This window comes from Gymnoscopelus braueri, assembly GCF_963280865.1.
Source record: "Gymnoscopelus braueri genome assembly, chromosome: 4".
NCBI classification, from domain to species: domain Eukaryota; kingdom Metazoa; phylum Chordata; class Actinopteri; order Myctophiformes; family Myctophidae; genus Gymnoscopelus; species Gymnoscopelus braueri.
Genome location: NC_137605.1, coordinates 20,752,064 through 20,776,441, shown reverse-complemented (window position 1 = coordinate 20,776,441; position 24,378 = coordinate 20,752,064). Strand labels below are relative to the sequence as shown.

At 40.9% G+C, this 24,378-nt stretch overlaps 2 protein-coding genes across 8 annotated transcripts in view; both read right to left on the bottom strand.

Moving 5' to 3' along the window:
* Nucleotides 1-3,688, bottom strand: part of LOC308083190 (neurobeachin-like protein 2) — an 80,624-nt gene extending 76,936 nt beyond the window's left edge. For all 7 annotated transcript variants that reach the window (XR_013932978.1, XR_013932979.1, XR_013932980.1 and 4 more), the window contains exons 1-3: nt 3,607-3,688; nt 1,905-2,017; nt 658-740 (exon numbers count right to left, since the gene is read on the bottom strand). Coding sequence is in view for 4 of the 7 variants with exons in the window: in XM_080425398.1 (XP_080281524.1) it covers nt 658-740; nt 1,905-2,017; nt 3,607-3,684 (274 nt within the window). In the remaining 3 variants the exon portion in view is untranslated. The remainder of the gene's footprint in view (nt 1-657; nt 741-1,904; nt 2,018-3,606) is intronic.
* A 1,223-nt stretch (nt 3,689-4,911) lies between these two features.
* LOC308083501 (neurobeachin-like protein 2) lies at nt 4,912-22,611 on the bottom strand (the record flags this gene model as incomplete). The annotated part of the gene is made up of 3 exons (XM_080425813.1): nt 22,050-22,611; nt 5,881-5,969; nt 4,912-5,077 (listed from the first exon to the last, which is right to left on the bottom strand). Exons 1-3 carry the CDS (start codon nt 22,128-22,130, stop codon nt 4,912-4,914), a joined length of 336 nt encoding a protein of 111 aa, XP_080281939.1. The 5' UTR covers nt 22,131-22,611.
* Between the last annotated feature and the right edge of the window lie 1,767 nt (nt 22,612-24,378).

Below are 24,378 nucleotides of genomic sequence, written 5' to 3'. Positions count from 1 at the left end.
ATAAAATATATATATTTTAAGGAATATCGGGAAATAGTTTATATAAGAGACCATGTAGCAACTCATAATGTAATAACGGCTCATAATGTAATAAACTAAATGTAATAAAAGCTCATAATGTAATAATTAGCTCATAATAGACCAGTTTGGTTTAAGTTTAATTTACCTCTGTGCACTCGGCACAGGGAAATCAAAAGGGTCTATCTTAGAGGAAAAACAGAAACAATAATCCTAAACTTAGGGTTTGGGGTATCTTCTTAACATTAAGTGTGAAGTAACGAGTAAGTTTAGCTAGGTCTTTATCAGGGGAAAACAAACAAAGTCAGCTGACTAGACTCTGGCCTCCGTAGAATCTGCTTCTTTCGCAGACTGAGATATCTACGTTTTTGATAAAGAAGTAACAGAAAAGAACACTGTGATAAAGAGAAGTATTGAGCGGAGGAAAGGACACTGTTTTATATCAGCTGACTGTGTGCCTGTTGTTTTAAAGTCCATGATATCTCTGTGCTTTTTATTTATACATGGAATACAGAAGCTAGTATGAAAGACATGAAAGGGCATGGATCGGGAAGCAAGATTTCTTCTGGTATGTAAGGTCCAAAAGAGGAGAGGAGAGGACAGAAGAGGAGAGGAGATGAACATAAAGGAATGACTCACCATTGAAGAGGGCAGGCAGCTCCTCAGCCACGGGAAGAGGGGAGAACTTGTACTTGTTCCTCTCCAAAAGACTCACCTCCTCCCTACAACGCACACAATACAATACACACAAAGTCAATGTGTGAGTATGTGCGTGTGCGTGCGTGCGTGCGTGCGTGCGTGCGTGCGTGCGTGCGTGCGTGCGTGCGTGCGTGCGTGTACGTGCGTGGGAGTCATATCTCTGCCGGTCACCACAACTCACCGAGTACATTTGTACACTGAACTCTTGGGAGTTAAATTAACATTCTGCATGTAAGAAAGGCGTCAAGATGAACCTGTATTGGTTGATTTTTACACTTTGAGAGTTAAATGAACATTTGACAAATTCTGAAAAATTTTAGTACTTTTACTTGATGACAATACTTTTGTCATTTTATTCAAGTGACATTTTTAATACAAGCCTTTTCCTTGTAAGTAAATGTTCTTATGTATTTTTATAGTATTTATATATTGTGGTATTGCTACTTTTACACCCATATATCAATTACACACCCCATGAAGCCTTGAATTCATGGAGATATTTTGTTTTTGTCGCAATCCGAGCCAATAATTTCATGACAGGGTAGCTGCTATAGAGACTTCACTGGTCATCAAATTATTGGCTCCGGAATGCAACAAATACAAAGAAATCTCTATGAATTCAAGCCTTCATGGGGTGTGTACAGTAGTAGGCTACTGTAATTGATAGAAAATAAGTCATTTTTTGAGCAAACTACTCCTTTAAGTCAAAAATCTTGACAGTACTTTCTCCACCACTGGTGTCCCAGGCGTTATGGGAGTCATCAATAATGCAGTATGTCCTGCAATGGCTCCAAGAGGCTCAGCACTAATGAGACCATGGATTGTGATTTCTGCAGGGTTTGTGTAACTCTCCTCATTACAGTCTGAGGGTATGTCACCATAATATGAGCGTGGGCGTGGGCATGAGTGTGTGCGTGTGTGCGTGTGCGTGTGCGTGTGCGTGTGTGTGTGTGTGTGTGTGTGTGTGCGTGTTTGCGCGCACGTGTGTAAAGCAAGTATAATTCCAACCCCCACACATTCTTCAAGCGATCTCCACCCCACTCAAGAGTGTACGGTAAAGCCACACGCACGCACATACACACTCACTCAAAACTTTAAGACATACACTCTCTCTCTCTCTCTCTCTCTCTGCCAAACACACACACATTCCTGTTCTCTCTCTCTCCCCGTGTTTCTCTGTCTCTCACCCTGCCAGTCGTCTCCTCCATGTCTGATAAGGGTCGAAGAGACTCTCACACAGCAGCAGTCCATATTGAACCACTGACTGTAGACCCGCCTCGTCCTCTGCATCCTTCTTTATCTAGAACACAATAATAACACGCATCATTACAGCAGAAGGAGAAATGCAAGATTAAAGGCTGACGTATACTTTGTCGTGGTGTTGATTGATAGTGCGACGAGTTGTGAGCTTGTAGATCTGCTATTTTCAGCATGCAACCAAGTGTAAAATCAGGCATTACGACGCCATCAAGGCACCGCCAAAAATACATTTTAGTCGACTAAATCAACTGTAGATTTAGTCGACTAAAATCTTATGATATTTAGTCGACTAAAACTAGACTAAAACTAAAACTTTTCAGATGACTAGAATATGACTAAAACTAATTTTATTCAAAAGACTATGACTAAAACTAAATCAACATTTACTGTCAAAATCAACACTGCTTTGTCGGGCGGCGGTGTCGTGCGGCTGCGGCAAACACAGCTGGTCCTGTATGCCATTTTCCTAGGACGGCACGCGGGCAGGAGCACTCGTTTTGTTTCACTCCACGTCCTGCGTATGGAGTGTAAAACCCTACTCTCTTTCAAAACTGCCCTAAAAGAAGAACACCTTCAGGAGGCTGCATTTCAAAACTGCCCCTGTAAAAGTCATAACCTAGCCCCCCCCCCCTCAAACTGTTTACTGTACATATTTTTTGTTTCTCTTACCTTTAAACTGTTTATATGATGTTCTGCATAGTAGTGTTTATCTGTCTGTCATTTAATGTCTCCATGAATTGAGTACGTGAGGACCCCATTTGAATCAATCAATCAACAAATGCATTACTTATAAAAATCACTTTAAAACAAGGCAGCCTGCCTACAGCGAGGCCTTGAGGTGCTGTTATGCAGGGGAGTGTCCGTGCCGATAGCCTTGATTAGTAGGCATGCCATGCATGGTGGATGGGATAGGTTATATCACGTTAAACAAAACGAGCGCTCCCTTCCCCGTCTCAGTCACAGGGCGTCTGAGCTCATGTGTCGGCATGCCATCATAGAAATAAAACAATATTTCATCCTGTACGTGCATGACCTAATATCCTTTAAGATAATCACCACTCGTTACTACAACTACTCATTACGTATGAAAAGATGTAACGAGTAAATTCAACTTTATTTTTGAAATCTTGAAATACGGCCAGGATAAAGTCATGGTGACCACACCGAATTCTATTTCAGGCAACAACAAAAAAACACATTCCAATAAACAATGAATAGAAAGGTCAGTGACCCGCCTACATCTCTTTTAGCTGTGAACTAGTCGTGCCACTTCTTGTGTGTGTACACATGTCATCTACTTCTTGTGTGTGTACACATGTCATCTACACAGACAGGAGGATTATTGCCTGATTTATACTCCGTCGTATGACGGTGTCGCTTGCCGCAGTACATCGTCATACAACCGAGTATAAACCAGGCATGAGGCCAGGCAGTCTCTCTAGCTCTGTCCTCACTACTGTATATCATACTGTAACTCTGCATAGTTTGTCAGAGCGGGCTGTAGGCCGTAAATAATCACCGCTTGCTGGGAATCAATTGGAGGCCGCGGAGCAAAAGTAGCGTTATAAATCACCGGATCTCGTCCCTTCTGTGAGTTACGAGTAAATAATCTCCTCGGTCGGGCCTTACCTGCTTCAGACAAAAGCTTAAAAGCTTGATCGTTTCAACTACAAAACCAGGGGTTTTGTCTTGGTCAATGTTTTCCATATTCCTGCAGGTAGAAGGACAGAAAATAGATAGATTAGATCAAATAGATTAGATCAAATAGATTAAATAGATAGACCCGCGGGTGACCACATTTATGACTAATTGACCTGTTTCATTTCTTGCCCCAACCCAACCCGTGGGTTACAGGTCGGGCCGGGACGGGTCTAATAGATAGATAGACAGCTAGACAGACAGACAGACAGACATATCTAGATTTAAAGCCACACAAATCTGCTATTTACTCTACTGATAGCAAACCAACATACTGTTGGTTTGCATTTACAAGGAAATGAAATGTAGTTCAGTGCAGGTAAGGGTGTGGAGGTCATTGTGAAATGCGGGCAGCACAATGCCAAATGTTGGTCTGCTTTTCACTGCAGGAGAAGCGCCTCACACAGTGAGTGACTCACTGTGAGGCGAGGGATGCTTAGTTATTTATGGCACTTTCTTCTAATGTGTCAGGGCAAATGAACAAGAAAACCAGTCCAGCATCAACCCCTTTGGTGGGGCGGGTCAAACTCTCTTGTGTGAAAAAGCTTTTAACACTAATGCTTTGATAATATAAAGGTAAGCAAATGAACCCGTCATTATTCTGAGTACCGGTATATCAGAACAGGCGAACATTCTGCGAAAATAAAGGAACATTCTGCACACAATAGGTGAACATTCGGTGAAAATAGCTGTTCTACAAGCTGACAATGCATCACATTTTCAGCTAATAGATCATTCGTGTTTTTTCCGCTAGTTATACAAGGAAGTTATATGCGTAGGGTTTAAGTGGTTGAACTAACTCAACTTTCAAATAACAATAATGATGCTAAAGAGCGTTCAAAAGCAGTGTTTCGAACAACAATAACATACGTTTAACAGTTCAGCTACCCATCTTAGCTAATAACAACAATGATAATGATGATGATAATGATGAAGCTGAAGCATGTAGCCCACTGTTTCTCAACGTCGGATCCGGGGACCACCAGGGGTCCAAATGGACCCTTACGGGTCTGTAACTCTGAGAGTGTACAAGTAGAACCAAATGGACCTTTACAAGTCCATTCGGTTCCATTTGTAAACCAGAGTCAAAAGAAACACTACAATGTACAGTGTTAGATTGGGGTCTCAGAGATTTAAAAAAATATATATATATGTCAATCACATGGGGCTCCGTGGCCTAATGCAAATCAAACTGGGGGTCTTTGAAATTAAACAAAGGTTGAGACTGGCGTAGCCTCACCTGCAGATGATGATGAAGAACTTGATGAGCAGCAGGGGGTGAGGGCTGCTCCCTCCGTGCTCGCCGCCAGAGAGGTGCAGGGCGCTGTGCCACAGCTGGGTGCTGAGGAACACCAGCACCTCTCTGGGCAGCAGGGGCACCTCGGAGCTGCATTCCTCCAGCCTGGAGGCAGGGGTCGAGGGAGGGAGGGAGGGAGGGAGGGAGGGAGGGATGGGGAGAGAGAGAAGTATAGGAGGTGAGTGGAGGGGCAAATGAGGAGAGAGGTGGGTGGTAAGTGAAAGAAGCAAAAACAAGATAAGGAGAGGAGAGGGGGGGGGGGGTGTTACACGGGCTGTTATTTGTTTTGGCAATAAACAATCATAAGGTTAACCTCGTATAGCCTTATATACCAGTGGTTTCCAAAGTGGGGTCCGGGGACCCGGGTTCCAGAGGGTCAGCAGCTAAATTATCAATAGTTAGGAACCAAATGGACCCTTATGGGTCTGTAACTCAGAGTGTACAAATGGAAGCGAAAATAGCCAATATATATGATCGTAGATCCAGCATTACTATTTTGGATCATTTTGAATTTTCTTAACATTTAACATCCTTTAACATTTCTGACAATTTCCACCTATAGAGGCCATGCCCTGAATAGTATGGGGACGCCGGGGCTTAAAGGGATACTTCACTTTCACATAAAATAAACATTAAAAAAATATATTAAAAATAAATGAAAAAAGTAATGGAAAAATCACGGCCCCCTCACGCATTAGAGTGTCCTACTAATGTGTGAGGGGGGCTTTATTTTGCCATAACTTCTTTCATTTTTTTTAAATATTTTTTTTAAATCTTTATTTTATGTGAAAGTGAAGTATCCCTTTAAGTGGTTAAAGGTCAAGTGTCCTGCCAGACACCAGACACCGGTGAGCCTTAGGGCTATGGGCCGTGTGTTTAAAAAATAAATAAGTGTTCAACCCGCTCACCTGCGAGGCTTCAGCGACTGCACGTCAATGAGCTTTTCAAAGGACGCCACGAAGGCCTCCAGCCACTGCTGCAGATAGCCCACATCTTTCTGTAAAGGAGGGGGAGGAGTGGGGAGGGGGCAGACAGACAGATAAAGGTGATCGAATGTTTCCAGTCATGTGCACGGCACATGCACCGTGGGAGGAGTGTGCAGGTCCCATGTACGACTGGCCTGTATGTGCTTTGAGTTCTTGTTATTTCACAAAGTCTGTCCCTGAGCCCCACGTACTGAGTATCAACACACTGGCATTAAATGTTAAAAGGCCCTGTTTCTGAAACAGGATGTTGCGACAAGATCACACACACACACACACACACACACACACACACACACACACACACACACACCACGAACAAAATACTCCCCTTTTTTTCAGAACAGCATGGTAGAAATTAATTTGGCTATATTCTACACCAAACAACAAAATACTGTGTACTATATATGTCCATGCCACCGCTGAGAAAGTGTAGTCTGTAGACACACATTAATCTAATTATTTTGACAATCAAGAAGTCACCGTGATACTTTATTTAATTTTTTTTGACTTGTTTGCATTTTTCATTGCAATTGTGTCTTATTTGTTTGTATTGTCCTTTGTGTTGTTAACGGTACAATAAGAACCAGGGTTGTGGCTCTTTCGGAGCGGGAACTTTGGGGGGTGGGAGGGGTAACAATAACATACATACTGTTTTTGTATGCCTCTTGTTATTGACCTGTATGTGAAAATATAAAATAAAGAAACCTTGAACAAAACAAAAAAAAAGTCACCGTGATATGGGAACACCATTTACTGCTTTCATGAAGTGTCACTGTTGCAATTAAGAGGCGATGGACATTCACAAGGATTCTCCTTCCATATCGTCTCTGTCGGGTGGAAACCTTGTATGTCCAAAACCGTTTATTTTCAGGATTCAAATTCAAAAGTAGCAAAAATAGTAGATCTGCAAGTTTGGCGATCTGCTACCTTTTTGATGCTTTTGTGTGACGCTGTAGTGTGATCAAGTAGGGCGTTGATTTTACGAGAAAACACAAACATTTAGAATAAGGAGGTAATAGGTTTCTGTCCGACAACAGCGATATCTGACGGCCGCTGCAGCGCATGTACAGCAGCAGGTTCATTATACTGTTCATACTCATACAGGTTATCACAGCATCTATCTGCTTCAGCAGTGCACCATATCCTGCTGCTTGTTCTCCCCTCCTAGCAGCACAGAGTTCATCACATCACACCAGGTGACATACAGTAGTGATGCAGAGGAACACAAGCAGGTCAACGTTTTCAACTAAAGCATCTTCAATCTATTGCACTTTTTATCTACTGCAACTGCGACTTATTAGTAGGTATGATGGAATTTGGAGTTAATTAACATTTTTTACGATTTAACAGTGTCACACACAATGTCAGAAATGATAATAATTTAAAAGGATAGCTGATCCACTATAGGTACAAGCACCTGTCTGCAATTTGCAACTGGACCTAGACAAGTCTTCTGGCTAGGGGCGCCGCTGACCTAGCGGTATAGGCTCTAATGCAGCCTGACAGCGAGACACAGGTTCAATTCCCGAGCCTGACGACCTTTGCTGCGTGGCACTCCCTGTCTCTCTCTCTCCCTGTTTCCTGTCTCTCTCAACTGTGTACTATCAATAAAAGGCAGAAAAGCTCCACAAAATATCACAAAAAAAAAAGATGTATTCTAGCTTGCCAAAATAAATTACCCCCAACTGTATTTCTGTTACTGCTCCTAGTATTGATGATTTCTTGTATAGTATTGTCTTTACATGTCTTGATGAATTTAATACATAGGACCACAATGGAAACAAGTCCTCAGGGCTTTCTGTGTTGGTTTAGTTTTTTCCCCCTAAGAAATTAGATGATGGGCCAGAACACCATCAATGACTATGGACCTGGATCAGAACAAACCACCTTATTGTACAATAATAACTATATTTCTATGAAAGTTAATAAAGAGGTGTGTGGTATAACTACTCATAGAAATGCGTGTGGAATCAAACATACAATGAATACATATAGATAAATAACCTTAACCCATACAAGAATTAACAGTCTCCATGAACTACACAAGTTATATAATGCTTCCCTCTTCACACTACAACATAATTTAGCACGGTCCAGCGCAATCTGACTGAAACGTATTACACGGCTTGGTTGAATGCTTGATTCTGATTGGTCAATCGCTGAATTCAGCTGTGTGTTATTTCTTGATAATGACCGATGAGCTCTATAACAGACCGCTGTCTAATCAAAGACTCAGAGCACCTGCTCATATCAACATGCAATGCTTGATTTTATGCTGTATCCAATATGACAGCGATGTAAACAAACACGCCGTAAGCAAGGAAATACTTTGTTTTGTTGTTACTTTTGGGTCAATTTATTAATGTATTTATTAAGTAGCTGTGTAATAAGCAGGATAATGAAATTATTTAATGAAAATTAAAGCCCTTCAGGGCGATTATGCACCTCCGCTATCGCATCGGTGCATAATCATCCTGTCGGGCTTTAATTTTCAATAATGACCAGCTACCCATACATGATCCCTTGCATATCACAGGCAATTGTTAGGCATTCAATCAAACCTTAACAATAAAACTTCACATTATATATTGCACGTCTCAAACATATTGCACCTCGTCTCTATTGCACCTATTACCCACATTGCACCTGCCCATCACGATTACCAAACACATCAAACATTTCTTTGTCTCCCCAGGTGGAACTCGTTGGCTGAGTGTCCATCTCAGTCATACAGGAAACAAGTCAACGTATTCAACAATACAATCATGACTGTGCAAAATACAATCATGACTGTGCAAAAAACGCTGTGCAAGTTACAAAAGTGCCAATATACTGTGCAATTAAATCAACTCAGGGTTATAATACAACATTAGTAACAGAGGACCTCTCTGTTGCAATTTGCAAAATATAATTTGCCGGGCCAGATTTGCATGTTGCCTACCACTGGTCTATAGTTTTCTTGTGAAGCTGATTCAGAGATCGAATTTCTTTATTTATGAAAACGCTACGGGTGTCTCGACTTGATGTCAAACTATCACCCTACCACAATATTCTGGCAGCACACGGGGAAATGAAAGTTTACTCCAGCTGTTGCAGTGGCGGCATCCTATAACAACAGTAACGATATCTGTGAAATATACACCTTGATGCTCTGGGTGAAAAGCAAACTGAAACGTTTCAGCTTCAGTTTTGACGTGTGTGAAACTACTCCCGCTGCACTCAGTGGCGGCATGATGACTGCTGCTTTCCACTGAGCACTGGAAGGAGACCATGATGAGCATTTGCCATCAGCAGACGGTCTTACTCATGACACACAAATAACATAAACAACACATGATGCACATGGTAATTCTGTCACTTCCCATAAACGCCACCAATTGAGCAATGTAGCTCTGTGAATACAACTCCAAGCATACAGCGTGGTGCCCTTTAAACGAGCCATATCACAACTCATGTGCAAGTAAGTGTGTAAGCAGCGCCGTGGTCATAACTCTTCTACAGAGTGTCGCGCTGAACAATAAATCGAATAGAAGCCAGTGGTTCTCAAAGTGGGGTCCAGGCAGGGACCCAGGCTCAGGGTTCCGAGGGGGTTCCAAATTAACCCTTACAGGTCTGAGTATACAAATTGAACCAAATGGACCCTTAAGGTTCCATTTGGTTCAATTTGTACACTCCCAGAGATATGAGGGTCCTTGAAATATTTTTTTTTTTAAAGGTTGGGAACCACTGATGCAAGCCAAAGTTCTTTCAGTTAAATTGCACTGATCAAGTCAATATTTGTGACTATTTATTTGCATCAGTTATATAAATGTACATTACCAGCTGCCGTTCATCAGGAAGCAAGTCCATGTCTCATTGCATGATGCTGCACAGGAGAGGCAGGGTTCCAGGGAACCCAGTCTCAGATGAGTCTAGCCTGCAGTGCACACAGACAGACAGGATACCTCAGCAGCACATCAGCGTCTTACTGACTGTCTTCTTGCACGCTGTGTGTCCCAGTGTCAAGTGAGAGACCAGGAAATGCCAAGTCACTTTTAACCGTAGCCCATTTCCTCACAGTGCACAAACTCGTCCTCCTCAACCCCCCTTTCTATTTTGGTTCTCAAGTGATAGCTGTGAGTCGATGAAGATGGCAGGAAAGACCCTACAACCCCCCACACACACTCACACACGCGTCGCAAGCCCAACCACGACGTGGAATGCAAAGCCTTGTTTACCCTTTCTATATGTATCACAACTGATAAGTCCTGTTCATTTAAGTAGCCGGAGCGACTTAAATTAACCATGCATTTGAATGAGGTTCACTTATTCGGTAGCCCAAAATAAAGCACAAGAATACAGCGTTTCTTTTGCCATTCATAGTTGGGTTCAATGGCTTTTCCTTAGCCACTGCCATTTTCTACACAGATGCTTATTGATATATTTGTGCTTATTAAGTTGTAATCATATACATATACGTACAAAGGAAGGCCTTTCCATGGATTGTGAAAAGGGGAAATTGCCAAACAACCTATTGCTTCATGTCGCAAAATCTGGACAAGTCAGGCATGATACGATGGCTTAACTACTGTAGGAGAAACAGGGAGATGGGGAAATATTTGCAACACCCCTTCTGTTTCATTATTGTCTTCAAACATAATACTTGGAAACTATTTCTGCACAACTGAATGTACCATCAATGCACTGCGGTTAAGAACAATCAGAGAAGAGTTTTGATGACACATAACCATGCTGTGTGAGAGGATCAGCATCACTCACTCACTTTATTCAGGCTGCCAGAGTTCAAGGTCTAAACGCACATTAATACTTTGCCATGCAGCGCACTAGACAAGTGTCCCCTCTGTGCAAAAGCATTATGAAAGGATAGTGCAGCCTAACAAGAAGGCACAAGGGCAGGAATGCCTGTTGAGCCAGCGATTCTCAACCTGTGGGCCGGGGACCCACTGGTGGACTGCGAGGGTATTGCAAGTGGGCCCCCCCGAACAATTGGCAAAACACTAAGATTGTTTTGACACGTGTTAAGTGGTCAGATGGGTGGGCCGCGAACGCTTTTGAGACAAACCTGTGTGAGACAATTTCGAAGTAGACATCAGATGAAAAGATGGCATATTATGCACTGCGCGCACATACACAGAAGACGAATATTTAGAAGCAGGAACCATGCACAAAGCCCCTCCAAAAGCACCTCAAAGTGTGTTATGACCATTGTAGCTTACATCGTTTTTTTCCTCTTAATATTGTTGCTATTATTTCTTTGATATTGTGTTATTGCTGCTACACGGTTGAGGAACCAAGACCAAACGAATTCTACTCTGTCTTGTGTGCTTGTTCTTGTGTAAGATGTAACAAGACAAATCTTCAATCTTGAAGACCTTTTTTTTCTTTTTTACAAAGCAGTCATGAATTGTTTATACTGGCAGTCCTGCCTAATTGCTTTACATTAGAGGAACTTTGTTGCGTGTCCCTGGTGTACAGTGTGTGGTCATGCTAAGGCAGGCTACATCAGAAACTAACAGTGGTACTTTTTTTGTTGTACAACCAACACTTCAACTTCAACTGACCGTTAAGAGAATGACTCAAGTCACAAGTCATTAAATGTTGCAGGTAATATAGTTATAGGAAGCAAGGTTCATTTGATATCCATTAAATGAGAAGTAAAACTGAGGGAAACACCTAGAATAGTGTCTATTGTGTTTGGTTCAGACACCTGGGTGTAGTATTGTATTACACCCGTTCGTTCCCTTTACAAATAATGTATGAGAAAATCCCCAAAAGCCCTCCTGTATGAAATGACAGTTGACTAACACCTTTCCAGGAACTACTTCATGGCCTTATCTAATTTAACTCTGGCGTCCCTAATTTGGGCATGTCATCATAACCGAAAATGTTCAAAACCTTTCGAAAACCTTTCAGAAAAAAAGCAGATCTACAAGCTCACATCGTGTTGTGATGCTATGTGTTGTGAGCTTGTAGATCTGCTTTTTTTTGTGGAAGAAATAAAAATGCAATTTTGAAAATAGGATTTAAGTGGTTAACCAAAGCTATTAAGAAATCATGTTTGAATGTAATGAATGTATACATCAGATAAATGCCCTGGTGGTTCAGTGAGTTAGTATAGAGACCACACTGGCACAGACTAGTCTGGCACCAATCGGGTTCGAATCCAGTTTATGACCTCCATCTTTCCTGACTCTCTGCTTTACAACGTCAAATAAAGGCTTAGAAATCACCCAAAAAAAAGGAAGTAAGGATTATTCACCCCACGCTTATCAAAGACTGTTCGGGTGCTATCATTCATGTTGACTTTCCCTCTTTGGCGCTGTCGGGCAGAAACCTTGCATCTCCATATTTGCACCTTGTGTGTTTTTTCGTACATTAATACATACGTACTACATCATAGTACAAGAGTCACGGAAAAATAGCTTCAAGCTCACAACTCATGTTGTGAGCTTGTAGATCTGCTATTTTTGAAACGTTTTGAAAGTGAAAGTGGTTTAGTGTGTATTGGGGTTTTATATTGAACCAATTAAAAAGTATTAACTAAGATTGCTATTACTATTAATTAAGAGCTTGTGTGACAAATTAATAACTACATGGGCTCTTTTATTCCTGAAAAGTAACAGTTTTGGACATACAAGGTTTCCGTCCGTAACAGCGGCGTTACTTGCTGTTGTGTGGTGCAGCTGTGCTCTCTGCTGCTTCACATTCTGTCGTGCTTCATAGCTTCCTGCAGCACTCAAAACAAAGAGCACTTTGAGCTTCCTCATCGGCCTCTCTGTTGGTAAACAGGGGAGATAGGGAGCTAGATGGGTCTTGGATTGCTATCGCAGAGGGGTCATAGGACTTGTAGCTCCAACTTTCAGTGTAGGCAGTGTTATGAGTTACATACAGTCTACATACACCACGTGGTTCTCAAACATTTTCATGTCAAGGACCCCCAAATTGATATATATTTAGTTGGCCGTGGGCCCTCATCTGAAAATGTGTTGTGCTAGGGACCCGCAGAAGAGAAGATATGTGTTAAAGAATGCAAAATTATTCAACATCATTCAAATACTTTCAAGATTTTTTAAAAGTGTTGACACGCTGTGAGCTTGTATATTTGCTATTTTTGAATGGCCAACGTATAAAATATGGATAATGCATTAACACATTTTGGTACCCCCCCCCCCCGGGACCCCACTTTGAGGATCAATGTTCTACACAGGAGCTCTCAGGCCAAAGGGCAAGTAAAAATCTCAGGGCACACCTAGATATCCATGCTAAATAGTCTCTCTACTGTATACAGAAGCTGGTTCTCAAACTCTTGGGGCTCAGGGCACCACTATACATAATTTATTCATCAGAGTTTCAAGTCGATCAATAATACGATGATGATGGAGACCACAACATTCAAATGAACGCACACATATCAAATCATTTGTCTTCAGTCAGAGTGTCTTTCGACTTGTATCCTGGATTTTTGCCAACCAGGATACAATGGCTGCATTTGACAACTTTCTCCTGCCGTTCAGGCATACTGGTGTGGGGCAGGTAACAGCACCACTCCAGCTGAAACTATACTGGAGCAATTGTTATAAAAAAAAACACTGCTCAGACATGGCCTCCAATGTCAGTTTCTGAAACGTTATTTGTTCCGTTAAGAAAACGTTTCCATATTTCCCTTTCATCTAGCCTCCGACATCTGCTGACAGGTAATGTTAGGAAGAGTGCATCTGCCAATCTACTATATAGGGGGAGAGCATAGAATTTGCCTCTATATTGGGAAATGAGTGTGCTCAAAGTACTGATATAAATAAAAAGAATAATGAATACCATTTTTTATATATATATGCATATATTGCGATCATAATGTGTGGTTGTCACATTTCAAGGCACAACTGGACTTGTCTCATGGCACACCAGTGTGCCTCGGCACCACAGTCAGCTATATTCACTTCTATAGGATGCCTCTAAATGGAAGGTATTTTATGATTACAAGTCACAACACACATTCGTGTCTGGACTTGGACTTTTACTGCACTATTTCACAGCATCAGAATTTTTTAAAAAAAAATCTTTTTTTAATACATGTTTTTCCAAGCCATGAACAGCTGTTGAGTTTGTTTTGGCACTCTGGCTGGCGCATTGTGTCACTGTTACTTTTGAATGCTTGATATATTATATTCATTTAATAATAGCACAGCGGCTCAAGAGACTGACTAACAATGTGTCAGGGCAGGGTAGCACCAGTGACCAGTTGCAGTTAACACAGCCTGATCTCTGTTTACAGGATGTGATTTCACAGCTGTGTTACAGTGTGACAGCGGGGGTTGGTTGTCACTGTGGTCCATCTGTACCACAATGCAGGCTGTTATTTGTCCCATTAACAGCCACTAGAATTAAATGTCACCCAATAATTACAGCTACTGTCTGCTATTGTTCTGTCCATGGGCGTTAGAGGGCTGGGTTCTTTAAATCCCCACTCTCACTTCCGTCCGACTCTACAAGCAGGAGAAGCCTAGCATTATGACTTCAAGGTCTAAACGTTTCTCTACGGTTCGTTTAACTTCCTCTCTCCTAGACAATGGATGCTGAAACTGCCATCACTGGTGAGTGCTCATTCCAAAAGTCACAAACTGTAATACTAATACTCTATTAAGTCTCTGGTTTAACCAAAGGCTTGGGCACACAGATATTTTACCGTTTGGTCCATTTGGTTCCATTCGTACGCTCTCAGAGTTACAGACCTGGCTGTAAGGGTCCATTTGGAACCCACTTAAGGAACCCTGAGGGTCCCCGGACCTCACTTTGACAACCATTACTGTACACCAAATCTTTTTGCCAAAAATAGCTGATCTATAAGACCAGTCGTGTGCCCCGGAATAGGGACGCTAGGGTTCATGTGGTTAATCAGGTACAAGGGTGGGCTGAAGCGCGTGCCGTGACACCTTTACACAGTCTTTCATTTGGTCACAGTTACACTGATTGCAATAACAATCTGTTCTACTGTTTTCCCATGGCCTGCTGCTGACACAGACCATGAAGCTTTCTTTCCAGCTAATCAGTGGTCCAATTATCATTCATAATATTACATTAACAATGCCATGTCATTACACAATGGAGCTCAACACACAGTTGTGCAACAACAGTTTTGAGCCCAGCAGCAGTGTCTAATAAGCTATGTGCTATGGCAGGCTGAGTGTACAGTACTATTCACAGTTCACTTCACTCAAGCACTGCACCAACACATTTCTGTAACTGGCACACCTTCAATCACTGCAGGGTGAAATCAGCTGCAGTGTTTGGTTGGAGAGACAATGAATCTGCATACATTTGACCCTCCATGGTAAGTGATTGGACACCACTGGTTTAATGGGGTTTATACCTTATGCAGCTGAAATAAAGGACAAACTAACGTACAGGTCCAAACAGTGCATGTTGGGAGATTTTAGACAGGATCTGACAAGTGAAGTTAAATTACGGTCTCTCTTTCACTCAACATTTATTCTTTGCCTGCCTGTCCCCCTCTCTCTCTCTCTCTCTCTCTCTCTCCTCCTCTCCTCCTGTGATCAGATCAGATTCTCTTATATATGTCCCAACTTGTCAGGTGTGACCTTCTTCTACCTTTATTTTTTACAAAAAAGAAAAGAAAAAAAAGAACATTGCAGATTTGAGATATGCAGCTTTGAAACTCAGCCCTGCTGCAACCCCACCAAAACAAAGATATCTGCACGTCCTGCTCAACTCAACTGCATGAAGAAATAAGTCTATAAATACTGTAGGTACTGTACTGTCATGTGCTGTTCTATTAGTAATCATCACAAATAAAAGAAACCTGATTATTGTCATCTGAATACAATCATTTGGTAATTGTAATTTCCAATTACTGAATATACATAGTAAGCTTACTCAAAACATTTTTTTAATGTGATTCTATGCTGTTTTATAATGGAAATATTTGTGTATTTAGGGACCTAAATCATTATACACATCTTAAATAGAATAAATACAAATGTTATTCTAATCGATTCTATCATGGCAAAGTAATCAAAACTGCACTAGGAATGAAACTATAGTAGTGAACAGGGCATCAATCAATTATCTAGAGATGAAACTGCTAATACATGACATTACGATTTCAGTGACTCACACAAGTCACTAACATCTTGTTCGACAATGAGAAAATATACTGTGTCATAGTTGTACATTTTCTTTACGTTCCTCTGATTTCTTTTAAACATTTAACAATTAAACAGATATGATCAATTTTGTAACAATACTTTCCTATATCCTTGTGTCAATGGCCAGAAGATGTTTCTTTATGAGTCTTGAATCTGGGCTAATCTCAAAGTCTTCCAGGGGTGTGTGTGATTTCTTGCACAATCGAAGGAAGCAACGCTCCTTTATCTGTGACATGCCACAGCACGTTGTGCTTTAATGTTCCAAACACAGAGCTGGTCAAAAAATGTACCCAAACATCGTCAAATTAAATTCTACAATCATTAATTACAGCCCTGTTATATAGTATAAACTCAGTGCTGTTTAACTGAACGTTTAAAGTGGGTAAGCCCTGGCTGGCACCGAGTCAGCTCTGGCAGAGATATTGATGATGAAGATCAGAGTTTAGTCTACAAGTAAGCAGTGCATTATCTCCATTACCCTCCTACTGCATTCAATCTTCTCAAAGGTCACCCATAACTCATCAACGTAGGATCTTACTCACATGTCACGCTGAACTACAAATTGCCGAAAAGAAAATAAGCTGAACAAACAAAACTGACGCCAACATAATGTGAATAGATCAAGGAGGAGAATGGTTAACATTAGTGGCTTAAAACATCCTAATCCAAGTATTAACTTAACACCATTGTTACCCATAAGGTCCAATCCTGTCTTAATATCTTTCTGTGAAAAGCATTGTTATAGTATTGCAGGCAAAAGCCTGGGTGTGCGTTTTCTTTACAACTCAAACAAAGCGTGTGTCTCAGGCCAATGGCACTGTTGACTGGTGGTAGACATCTTGTAACGCCACCAAAAAGAGTCTTATTATTCACACATCCTGACCCCTTGTTCGGTTCTATTGATTTTCGACACACAGCCACAACCAGTCTCTTCTGGTGTGACTAACCTGAGAGCATGTGAGTCAGTTTGTAGATGCGTTAACCCATTCAATCCGGGAACGGAATAACAGATATATAAGCTCATAGCGCGGCACTTATGAGCTTGTAAATCTGCTACTTCTAAAAACAAAACAAAATAGCAGATCTACAAGCTCATAGCACGGCACTCGTGCCGCACTATGAGCTTGTATATCTGCTATTTTTGAATAGCCAGAGAAATCTTAAGTGACACAGACGTGTTCCCAGATTGAATGGGTTAAATGTCAAACCACTTATGCCAGCTTGCCTTACTGGCTCATAGGAAGTCTCTTACCACTGGACTATACTGGTGCCTTTCTCCAAAGCACTTTACATTCACCCATTCATATTTCACACACCCAAGGCAGAGGCAACCATGCAACCTGCTCATTGGGAGCAGTCAGGGGTGTCTTGCTCAAGGACACATCAACATGCAGTAAGGAGGAGCTGGGCATCGAACCAGGAACCTTCAGATTACAAGATGGCCTGATCCACTGTCGGTGTGACTGTCACCCCAAATATTTCTGCAAATATTGTAAAGCAGCAAAGTACATATTATGCCCAGATGCATATGCTTATGCCATAGTAAAATGTAAATCCCAGACAATATCTAGTCTCATGTGATCACAATATTGATTTACTGTAATATCTTATATTATAAAAAATTGGCTTGTGGGTCGACGGTGGGTAAGTGGTCATCACAAACGTGACATCAGGATGTGATTGGCCAAGTTACTAGAATCAACATATTCTCCAGCCCTACTTCATCACTTGACAGCATTGTCAAGCACACAATTCTGTACCTTTTCAAAGGTATGTGTATTGGAAACAAGTGATTGGTCGGTGAGGTTAGTAGAAAATAATATGATATAAGGTAACATATACAGTATAAGGTGCTGAGAATGGCCCTTGCACATCTTTTACTACAGCTTGGCAGTGAGTGAATGCAGGTCATTTGCTAATCTTTCTTTTTTTTTGGCAGTTGGCATGCTATGACATCACACGTCTCCATGAGACAGGTCAGTAGGATGTGGGTGACCTCAGAAAAATGGTTGATAGCTGTCAATTCCAATTGCAAGGCTGACACACACACACACACACACACACACACGAGCAGTGAGCACCCACAGGCCACTTAGCTCAGCATAAGATCTGGGACAGTGAGGAGACGCTCAGGTACTACGTAAGTGTGATTGCGAGACTCGTGAGTCTCGTGTTAGCATAAGTAGAACAGGAAAAACCAAGTATGTCTGCGCTCTTTGAGAGCCAAGTCCATATCGGTGTTATATTGACCTAATGCATTCCAAAAATATGAGGAAATGCTTCAAAGAAAAACATCTTTTGTTGTTACAATTTGGTATTCATGTGATGGATTAGACTTACTTACTGTATAAGCTTCTGTTTGAAAATTCTTTTTTTAACCGATGCCGATTTATTTTCCTTTATTCGCCTAGAATAACATCACCAACTACCAGCCCTACACTACATCCAATAAGATGGGATGTCAATATATTTAAATTTGTATATACTCTGTTCTGTAAAACCTTCATTGTGATGTGCTTTTATGTAAATATGAGCCGACCACCACCAAGTAAAATTACTTGCTTATTTGGCCAATGATACTGAGGCTTAAGTCAGATTCAGACAGAGTATCTAAATCGGTAAATCCTTATCACAATAAACATGGGCTAAAGGGTAGTGGTGGTGTTTCATTTATAAAAGGCAGGGTGTATCTTATTTCAGTGTGACTAAGTGTACACCCACTGACAGCAACCTAGGAGGACACACACACACACACACACACACACACACACACACACACACACACACACACACACAGTCCCAGTACAGTACGAATTACCACACAAGTCTGCTTCTGTATAGCAGTGGTTCTCTAAATTAGATTTTTTTGGGGGGTTCCCCAGATGACAAGTGAAATTTAAGGACTTTTAAGACCTTTTTAATACCTCAAACATAAAAAAAAAGGAAAGAAAAAAGACCATTACTGCATCAATTGTAATCAACAAACTATACTATAAAAATTGGTCAAACATTGGCCAAATTGTTAAATAATATAAGAAAGAGGTATTTAGAAAATAGAGAGCTTGTAGATCTTCTATTTTCACAACATTTATCTGTGGAACCGAGTCAAACTAAATGTAATGCCTCTACTCTCACGCCAAGTGCTTGTCAGGGTGGTGGGTCCCCAGTTCAAATATGATTATTTTGGGGGGTCACGGCCTCAAAGGTTTGAGAACCACTGCTGTATAGCTATCCTGACTGTCTGGCACCGCACAGTTACAGTACCTACAGACACAACTTCTTCAAGCATATTTTGCAACAATCCCACACCCACAGGATACACAAAGGAAAAGGATAGATCATGCGCGTTTGTCTATAATGATATTCGTCAGCAGAACAGGTCCATCGGCTTTGTCTTCCGCCCTAAATTAACCTGTTTAGATTACAGCTGTAAGGTTTAACGCTGCACACAACACTGAGCAAAAAATGGGTGGGGGGTTATTAAACATGTTTTGTATAGTTCCAGACAGTAACTTTTTCCCTGTCCTGGGGCATCTGAGGAAACAGATTGCACGCCCAATAAATAATGTATTAATCATTCACAGGCAAACAATCTGTTCAGACAAAAATGCCTCCGACAAAGACCAAGAGCATGACAGATGTCCTTTTACAATAGTTGAGAATACAATGGTTCCTCTTAAACCAACATTTTTTGTTTTTCACCTTTCAGGTGAACCTTTAAAAGGATGAAGACACACCCACGACAGGGGAAACACCTTTTTCAAGATTGCCATAGTAGCAGGCATACACAGTGTGTACTTTGGTGGAATTTAATTCAGTAGTGTTAGATTTGAAGACGTTATTTGCAGTGGTGTAAAGTAACTAAGTACATTTACTCAAGTACTGTTCTTAAGTACAGTTTTGAGGTATTTTTTACTTTACTGGAGTATTTCCAATTTTCAGTACTTTTACTTCTACTCCACTACATCTCAAAGGCAAATATTGTACTTTTACTCCACTACACTTCTTAGAAAACTTTAGTTACTAGTTACGTAGATTTTGATTATTATTACAAAACATTAACCACTTCAGCCCTACATACAGTACATTTTGGCAATTTGAAAATAGCAGATCAACAAGCTCACAATGCATCACATCGCTACGCATTGTGAGCTTGTAGATCTGCTATTTTTGTAGTTTTAATCAAGTCAATTTTGAATTCTGGACTTTTACTTGTAAGTATTGTAAGTATTGATACTTTTACTTAAGTAAACAATTTGAGTACTTTTTCCACCAATGGTTATTTGGTAGCATTTGCCAACAGTGTAGGTAATATAGAGCAGGGGTAGGCAACCCTAGGCACGGGTGCCAACCATAGAGTATAGGTGCCAACATTGGCACAGGAGAGGGTGATCACTGGCACCCTGGCATAAGTGTGAGAGAGAGGTTTTTTCTTTTAAAATCAAATATTAAAAAAAAACTTTGAGTCAGTTAAATTAAGTCCCCTCACATCAATATACAAATGACATCCTGCACATAATTCTACATTCATTCAAACTCTGACTGGAGAGGGAGTCTGAGAGATAGGTGGGATTATTGCTCTGATTCTAAGAAGAAGAAAAAAAGATTGTTATGTATAGCCTACAATCAAAATCTTTTGGAAATGTTACATTTTGATGTGGTGTCAGTGTCAGTCATAATTAAACAAGAACATGAAAACTTGGCACTTCATGTCAAAAAGGTTGCCGACCCCCTAGTAGAGTCTACAGTAACTGCAGCCTGTCAGTGAAATGCCTTGGGCCATAATGTTGCATTGCATGCACACGTGTGGTTTGTTAGGATAGCCTATATGTGTAATCCTATAGGCCTGCATGCCCTTTGAAAACAAAATGCAAGTTATCAAGGCATAACAGGTTACAGGTTTAAGCTAAGTAGCTCAATTATATACTTATTAGGGAAGTGTGTAAGATCATTGTTGTGTAAAAGAAACAGAGCATTTCTCATACAGGAAGTGCCACAGTGACGCATCGCAGGTACACTCCACCTAGCCAGACCCACGTCTTTATCAAACTATTCCACCTAAAATACTCCACATTATATATATTACTCTAATAATAATATAAGTTAAACCCGGTTAAATGGCAGTGTTATGGTCAACGCCACACAGCTTCCACAATAGGCTATATTATTAGACTAAACTACTTCCTCGTTAGTAACGAGGATGTATGAGTCGTTACATTTAGTCATAAATAATGTTCGCTTACAGCTGGTTGTGGAGGTAAAGAGAAGCATTGCTCGCTTTCAGAATAACAACTTTATATACGACCAGTGGTGGAAAAAGTACTCATATTTGTATCAATACTGCAATGTAGAAATACTCGGTTAGAAGTAAAAGTCTGGGATTCAAAATGTACTTGAGTAAAAGTGCTTAGGTATTGGTATAAAAATGTACTTGAAGTACCAAAAGTATAAAGTACTCATTATGCAGAAGTTCACAAGATTTCTGTGTATACAATTTATGAAAAAAACTTTAGAAAATGGCAGATGCGAGGCATTGTGAGCTTATTTTCAAATGGCCGAAATGTAATGGGCTGGGGTGGGTAATGTTTTGTTATAATAATCAAAATCTACAAAATAGTTTTCAAATAATTGTAGTGGAGTAAAAGTACAATATTTGCCTCTGAGATGTAGAGTAGAAGTAAAAGTACTAAAAATTGAAAATACTCTAGTAAAGTAAAAATACTTAAGTACAGTACTTGAGTAAATGTACTTAGTTACTTTACGCCACTGATAATACTTTTATATACGACACACTTGACCTTACATTGCATGGTCTCGTGTGTTTTAATTTGACATTATACACATGCATACACACACACAACAACACACACTTAGCGCGCAACAGGTGTCAGACCAGGCGGATAGTTCCTCGCCTCCAGCCACACTCACCTTGGTGTAATATAACATCCACAGCTCGTACAGCCGCTCCTTGGATGCCATTCCTCCTCCGCCCTGGTGGTTGTTGTTCATTGATCCTCCTGTCTGTCTTGTGTGTTCAGAAGATCATTCAACTTTCACACTCCGTTCATAATAATACACTATCATCAGCGGCATATTGTTTCCCAGCAGATCCGCGGGCAGCCAGGCAGGCAGCAGGGCGCAACAACATGTTCCATGCGAGGAGGAGCCCGTCCGCTCCGATCAAAGCGTGTAAACACAACACAACGCAATCCCAAAGTGCATCGTCCAAAAATAAGCTCCCAGCAAAAGTTACAATAATAATGATCGTCGGGTCAGAGAAGAGCGAACATGATAGTGGAGATCAGGCCCGTTGAAATAACACAGGCGAGCGTGCAGTCAGACCCATGTCCGCGTTCAGCTCTTTGCTCAATGCTTACTGTATTCTAGTTCCCACGGAAGCGACAGATGATGCTATGATCCGCTCAGTGTGTTCAGCTACTGTTCAACTCATAGGAACTGTTCTCTCACTCTCTCCCTGCACAATAATGTGTGTGTGTGTGTGTGTGTGTGTGTGTGTGTGTGTGTGTGTGTGTGTGTGTGTGTGTGTGTGTGTGTGTGTGTCTCCCCTTCGCTTTCTGCGCTCTTGTCTTCCTGTGGGAGCAACATACACAGAGACACGCACCACTGACTGTTGACATGACAGAGAGCAACAAGTTGCCTAGGTAGGTTACACACACACACACACACACACACACACACACACACACACACACACACACACACACACACACACACACACACACACAATTCAATTCAATTCAATTCAATTCAATTCAATTCAATTCAATTCAATTCAATTTTCAATTTCACAGTGTGTGTGTGTGTGTGTGTGTGTGTGTGTGTGTGTGTGTGTGTGTGTGTGTGTGTGTGTGTACAGTTGCTTTTTTTTAAATCCATAACTGAACAATATTAACATACTTAGGCTATATTTGTTATATATTATTGCATTATAATCTGCTTAACACTGTATAATTATTGGAAAGGAGGGATGATGATGGGGGGTACATTGGGAGAAGGATGCTGAAGATGGAACTGCCTGCCATGGAGGAGAAGAGGAAGGCCAAAGAGGAGGTTCATGGATGCGGTGAGTGAGGTGGGGACATGCAGGTGGCAGCCAGGAGTCTTAACGGAAGATGCAATAATGGCTTATAAGGTATTATAATAGGCTACTTAATAATGAAGTAATTGCTGGACAAACACACATTTTTGGGGCCAGGATCATAGTGTATTATAATTATCATAGTTGTAATAATGTTTTTTTTATAATTTATTATAATCACTGTTATACCGCATTATATGGAGATTATAAATTACTAGTGGTCATTGGAGTGATTTGATTTGATTGATTTATTTAGCACAAATTGTAAAAACAGTACAAAAAATGTATAACACAATAAAAACATTAATAGAACATGATTTGCAAACAACAAATTAGAATTAGAATGATTATATTGAATTACAAATGACATGATTGCAGTATAAAAACTAGAAAAAGTGCTCCTCGGAGCACCGGTCTCTGCCAGGTCAGGTAGGTTATTGTGGGCCAGCAATGTTCAAAAGTCGCCAATCAGGATGGAATATGAAGAATCGGACAGATCTGTCTTGATCACATGACTGGGTGGCATGTCTTCCTCGGCCTAGTGGGAATGAGCGTGCAAAGTTTCACGGCAATCGGACGCTGCGTTTATGATTTGAGGCATTTTTTTAAAAACAAGCCAATCCTGCAAACTTTACATGCCAATCTTAGCCAATCAGGATGTTTTATGAAAAATCGGACAGATCTGTGTTGATCACATGACTATAGAGATAATGTGTACCGATTTCCGTGATGTTTGGACAAAATCTGTAGGAGTAATATCAAGAAATGTGTTTTGCAAACATCGACCTTCTGGTGGCGCTATAAAAGGCTGATGTGAAAAATGCAGACCAGAGGTTTTTCCTTGGCCTCTAGGGAGTGTGCGTGCAAAGTTTCACTCCGATTGGTCCAGTTAAAAGGTAAAAACGTGAATCGGCCTGTTATAGCGCCACCATAAGTGTAGGGTGGCATTTCTTCCTTGGCCTAGTAGCAATGTGCTTGCAAAGTTTCACGGCAATCGCACGCTGTGTTCATGATTTGAGGCATTTTGTTCAAAACGGACCACTCCTGCAAACTTTGGAAGCCAATCTTAGCCAATCAGGATGGAATATAAAAAATCTGAACGACCCGTTTGGTTTAACTCTTTCAGTGCCATGCTTATTTATGGAATTTTGGTTCTGA